The sequence below is a fragment of the Ricinus communis genome, chromosome 10 (genome assembly GCF_019578655.1).
Source record: "Ricinus communis isolate WT05 ecotype wild-type chromosome 10, ASM1957865v1, whole genome shotgun sequence".
In the NCBI taxonomy this organism is placed as follows: domain Eukaryota; kingdom Viridiplantae; phylum Streptophyta; class Magnoliopsida; order Malpighiales; family Euphorbiaceae; genus Ricinus; species Ricinus communis.
Genome location: NC_063265.1, coordinates 19,793,188 through 19,799,328, shown reverse-complemented (window position 1 = coordinate 19,799,328; position 6,141 = coordinate 19,793,188). Strand labels below are relative to the sequence as shown.

The 6,141-nt window shown below is 28.4% G+C and overlaps 1 protein-coding gene across 1 annotated transcript; it reads left to right on the top strand.

Moving 5' to 3' along the window:
* The first annotated feature begins 365 nt into the window (after positions 1-365).
* Positions 366-2,259, top strand: LOC8287663. The gene has a single exon (XM_015725584.3). The coding sequence runs from the start codon at positions 570-572 to the stop codon at positions 2,121-2,123; it is 1,554 nt and encodes a 517-aa protein (XP_015581070.1). The 5' UTR covers positions 366-569; the 3' UTR covers positions 2,124-2,259.
* Positions 2,260-6,141: the final 3,882 nt, after the last annotated feature.

Sequence of the window (6,141 nt, the reverse complement as noted above, 5' to 3'; positions counted from 1 at the left end):
ATATATATATAACATTTTCTTATCGTATATTAAATATAAATAACTTTTAAAATAATTTTCTATCTTAATTTAGTAATTATACAGCAATAGAATATAAAAAGAAATATTTTTTTAGAATTAAAAATTATTTTTATTTCATTGGAAAATAAATTTTTAATTAATAAATGAGTTATACGATAAATATAAAAATTAATATCAACATGCAATGGATAGTTGTTAAAAATAAATAGATACGTGTGATATATACGGTTCGTGAGCATTACATTATAGAAATCTGGTTGAATTAAAAATAACCGCAAACATTATTCTAAGAAGAAAAAACCACGAGCATAAGAAAAAGAGTCTTATATTATTAGAAAAAAAAAAAAAAAAAACAGTCACGTATTGGAATTCAATTAGAAAGTTCATATTAAATAGTAAGTCAGCATTAAAAGACAAAGAAAAAGAAAAGAAATTTCTCCTTCTCCTGAAGGCAAAAGGAAAAAACGCGCAGTGAGGTTTTGCTATTTGACAAACAAGTAAAAAAGCATTAGGAATTAGGAGCCTATCAAACCCAGAGTATACACGGAATGGGAATCACAGCCAAGTCCAAAGCTAAGAGCAACCACGACAATTGGGGCATGGGTTTCCTCCTCGTCTTCCTCCCTGAAGACAATTCTGCCACCGCCACCACCGCCGCCGACGCCATTGTTGATAAAGCTAATACCTCTCCGTCCCCATCTTCTAGTTATAATAGCACTAAAACAATCAAAAGAACCAACTCTAATAATCCCATACTTACAAAAACCCAATCAACCATCTCTATTTGTGCTCTTCTGCTCTTCCTTAGTCTCCTCCTCTTCACTCTCTCCACCTTTGAACCTTCCATTCCGAACTCCGCCAACACTCTTAAAACCCCGCGAAGATTATTGCCAGAGAAGTTTCCGAGCAATCCCATTAAAATCCATCAGCCAATTATGACCAAATCAAACTTTTCTTGGTTTTCCAAGATTTGGCTTTCCAGGAATGGAAATAAAAGAAGTGAGTTGCTCTCTTCTTTTGCTTTACAAGGAATGGGCAAGCTTTATTTGCGTGGCACAAAAGCTATGAATGATCTTGTCGTTGGCCATGTAGCAGAAGATACTAATGAAGATGAGTTTAGGGTTTTCTTGCGTCTCTTGCATAGGTCAGGCGTTACAGCTAAAGCTGACTTGGTTTTTATTTTCAGTTCTTCTTTATTAGTATCGAGATTTGAAGGTTTGATTCGAGAAGAGAATGACTCGTTCTTGAAACTCGTTCAATACTATAAACAATTGAACAGTACGAGTCCTGACCCGGTGTCGGTGGCCGCCTCGGGTTTAAGATTTGATGTGACTCAGTTTGTTAAGCATGGGAAGAAAGAAATGGCAGAGCCTCTATGGGGGAAGAGAATTCGGGTTAATAATTATAATGAATCGGAAGAAACCGAAAGTGAGTCGACCAGGTTGAGTTATGGATCGGTAGTCGGGTTCGAAACGAGTGAGCTTGATCCTGAGAACTCACTCAATGGATTCTTAGACCATGTGCCAATGAGTCTGAAAAGATGGGCTTGTTATCCAATGCTGCTTGGTCGAGTTAGAAGAAATTTTAAGCACGTAATGTTAGTAGACGTCAAAAAATTGGTGCTACTCAGTGACCCACTTGGGCGAGTCAGGAACCGAAGTCCTGAGTCAGTGCACATATCAACAAAACTAGAAAGTAGCTCCTCAACTAAGCATGTGAAACGAAACTCAGACAAAACCCAGTCTCATTCCCAAGTTAACTCGGGGATATTGATGGGTGGAATTCGGGGAATCAGAAGGCTTTCAAGTGCAATGTTGACGGAAATAGTTCGAGCGGCAATGCAGAACAAGAAGAAAATCTCAGTTACGGAGTCAAAAATTCTAAGCCAGCTCGTAAGCAATGGGCACATTCTGAAGAACATCGATCTGATAATGGCAGCCGAGTCAATACCGGAAATGAGTTCGCTCACAGAGGCAAACTCAGCAAGGTGGGATCATCATAAAATAATCCAACGGGGTAATGGTAATCATGATGTTAATTCAATTATTTTGAAGCATATATGTTCATGTGAAATAGATTCTTCTGTTTATAGAGATTGCTAGGCTAGCATGTTCTTATTAGAGAATAGAATTTTGGATAAAAGAATAAGGGACATAGACCTTTTGTTGTTTCTATAGTTACCCAATCAGTTTTGTTTTTACATGTACATGTTACTAAAGAAATTATTTATATATTGAATTTCTTTTGTTCAGAAAAAAAAAAAAATATATATATATATATATATAAATATTAGAATGGGTACATTCCATATGATATCAGCAAAATGAGAACATGACAACAGAATAGCCTAAAAGCAATGACATTTTTGGCTTTGTACAACCCAATAGAAGATGTAATTTTTGGCTTTACTTAATAGATTAATTTTATAATAACGTTAAATACCATATCAGGTAGGAAATTTGATATTTTTAAAAAAGATATATGAAATTGATTCGATATTTTATTGAATAAAGATAACCGTTGAAATAAATAAATTTTATTTATTATATAAATTAGATAATTAAAATGTCGAATTTTATTATCAATAATTTACATATTATTACATAATAATAGAATTTGAAAGTCTAAGTAAAACTTTGAAAAATTAACGTCGTGGTCAACTTAATTAATTAAACTGCATGTGCTAAAATATTATAATTATAAGGGAGTTGATTAGTGATTTCCAAGAAGGGGGAGGGGGGAAAAAGTGCAGGCGAAGGCAATGTAGTAGAGTAGCGTGAATTGGCGAAAGCAAAGGCTGTAAAACTGGAATTTTGATTTGGTTGCTCGTTTCAAGGCGAAGAAGATATTGCAATTTAAATTGAGAGACTGTCATGGAGAGAATGTGAATCACCTACACCACGCGTATCACATTTATTACATCCCCATGTGCCTCTCTCTCGTCTTTCCCTTTTAATAATACTATTAATTTTATTTGTAGATAGAATTAATAATAATTTTTTTAGTTTAATTAAATTTTAAATTTTAATTTTAAGTATATTATTGTATTAACAATTTTAAAATATTAGATCTAGATGTATATATTTAATAAACATTATTAATTTATTTTATTTTAAATATATATTATAATATAAACTTAGATAAAAAAATATATTCATTAAGATTAAATAATGAAATGTTTAAATGTATAAAATGTTTTCTATTTGTTCTAACAATTTATAATGAAGTCCAAGGGTCAAAATTATTTTATTTTTCTAATATTCTTAATCCAATAGAGTCAAAACTATAAAGAAGAATAATACATATTCTATATGTAAATTCTTATTCTTTCTATAAAAACAAATCGAAATTCTTAAGGATTAGGGGGATATGGTCATCCTTAGCCCTCTCTAGGGGTAGAATAGTTAAGTCTTACTCTATGTTAAATTTTACCTTTTGCTTTTGGGCGGGAATATTCCAGTTATTTATTTTTATCCTCCATCCTTAATGTATTTAGAGTGTAAAAATATACATATCAATTTAAAGAAATTTTTAAATTTATATTATATTTCCTCAATTGATAATTAAAAAAAAAAAGATATTTTACGAATGTATAAATAAAATAAGGTCTAATAACATTAAAAATCTAAATATTTGTCTTTTTTATAAAACTCTAGGTACTAATCTTTTTTTTATTTTACTAATATTGTTTGTCTCTTAAAAGAATACATAAAATTACAACGAAAATGAAAAAAGAAATGACTTCATCCTTTATTCTTTTTATTGATTCATGATTTTTCACTTGTAATTTACTTTTCCATTCATTTATAACCCGACCTTAGTAATTTGTGTGCTTTGTAAATATATATGGCAGTAATGTATAAATTACTGATAATAACACGTCAAACTATTTTGACTGAGATTTTAATAAGACTATAACTGCAATCAATTAGCCAAATCGGGCCATTTAAGTAAAAACTAAAAAGATGAATCAAATTCGCAATTAGATACAAATGTTTGGATTTTTGTATCATTAGATCATAAAATAATAATAATCTCTTCTAGTTTATCTAAATTTAGATATGTAATTATATTAAAACTCTTAAGATACTATCATATTATCCATGAAAAATTTATTCTGACACGTTATAAATTAATTTTAAATATATATATATATATATATATATATATATATATATTAAAATAATAAGAGAATTAAATCAAATAAAAGACAGATTTAAATATAAATAAATAGAGCATATACCATTGCTTTTTGGTAGCACGAAAAGCATTAAAACGTCCTCTATACGAGTGTCTTTCCTACGACTTTCTTTACCTGTGCCTAACCGAACCTAGTAAATGAGTTCAGATGCAATTAAAGTTCAGAAGGCAGTTAGATTTCAGACGGACACATTTACAATGATGTCTGTAGTAAAGATTCTGAATCTTCTGATGCCAATCTTTATTAGTTTTAGGTGGCGATTTTATTGATGAACCCAGAAGAAGTGAACAAGTATAATTTCTTACATATCCATATCAGCATATGTTAGTGTTATTTTCCCAACAATGATATGTATTTTTCCCTATCCAAGACTGACACGTGTTCTACGTATTTTAACATGGTACTGTACTGTCATATATTTTTTCCGTTAAAAGAAATGTTTCTTTTCTATTCATCATTGATTATAATTTATTTTTTAATTGTTAATTCGATAAATAATTATCAAATATGATTTATTAGTTAATGATAACTTAATATAATATGCTCACCCATAGTATTAACTAAGTCTATACTTAAATATAACAAAGAGCGTTAATCTGACTCGACATAAAATTTTGTTATATGACTAAAAAAACTAATTTTAATAGAATTAAGATACCTTATATTTATAAATTCCTATTCTTATAGGATTTTACTTATTCACTATGCTTTATATTTACTCTAATTTAAATTTAAAAATGAATTTTTTTAATTAAATTAAATATATAGAGACTACGACAGAATATATCAGCTACATTTTATTTTACCTATTCACTATACTTTATATTTACTCTAATTTAAATTTAAAAATGAAAATTCTTATTTAAATTATAATGAATTAAAAAAGTAATATATATATTAAATTTAAATGTTGGATATATATTTAAATTAAATTAAAAAATTAGATAATACTTTTGGGAAAAGTAGAAAGATATAAAGTAATGGAAAAATGCATAGTAAATTTCAAACAGTAAAACTCTTCAAGTACACTAATATGAAACTTGATCCGATGTCAAATTCGTATCATTGGGATGCCTCCTTTTTTCTTTTTCTTTTTTGGTTTCCTTTTTGCTTCCCCTCTTCTTTTTAATTTTCTTTTTCTTTTTTTCTTGGAATTCTTCACTTTATTTTCTGTTCATTTTTTCTTTCGGTTCTTTTAGAGAGGTTTACCCAATATTTGATGTTGAACTTTAAGTTTAGTGGCCATTGGACTCCAATTTTGTCGTATTGGAATACTATTTGCACACCAAATGGAAAATTATTCAATATGTACCATTATGATAAATTGGTCTTATGTTGAATATGGGCATCATAAATTAAAAAAAAATTGCCCATTTTTAAGCACTTTACACTATATAGTAACTCAAGTATTTAAGGAGATTAGAATGTATTTCATATTATGTGAAAAAAGTCTATTCTTTTAGTTAATTATATACTACCCGATGTGTTCCTTATGTTTATTATCATGCATTAATAAAACCATTTATATGGATCTTTATATTTTTCACATTTTATCACATCTATCTATTGGTAACCGATATAATTTATATTTATATATGGGTCAAATATTTTTCTAAATTTGTAGCTCGTAGTTAAATAATTTTATATTTTAATAAATAGATTTAAAACTTCTATTAAAAGACTGAATAGATTTAAAAATTTTGAAAAAAATTTTCTTATTTAAATTAACAAGATAAAAGAGGATAGGTACATAAAATTATTTTATGGTTTCATCATTTTACAAATTTTAGTATGTGATTTTTTTGACAAAAAAAATCATGTGGTTATAAATCGTGACAAAAAAATATTTCACCATTAAAAGTTTCGATTTGTAAGGATTTAGCCATATTCACTCTGATCAGTCATTATGATTATATTTC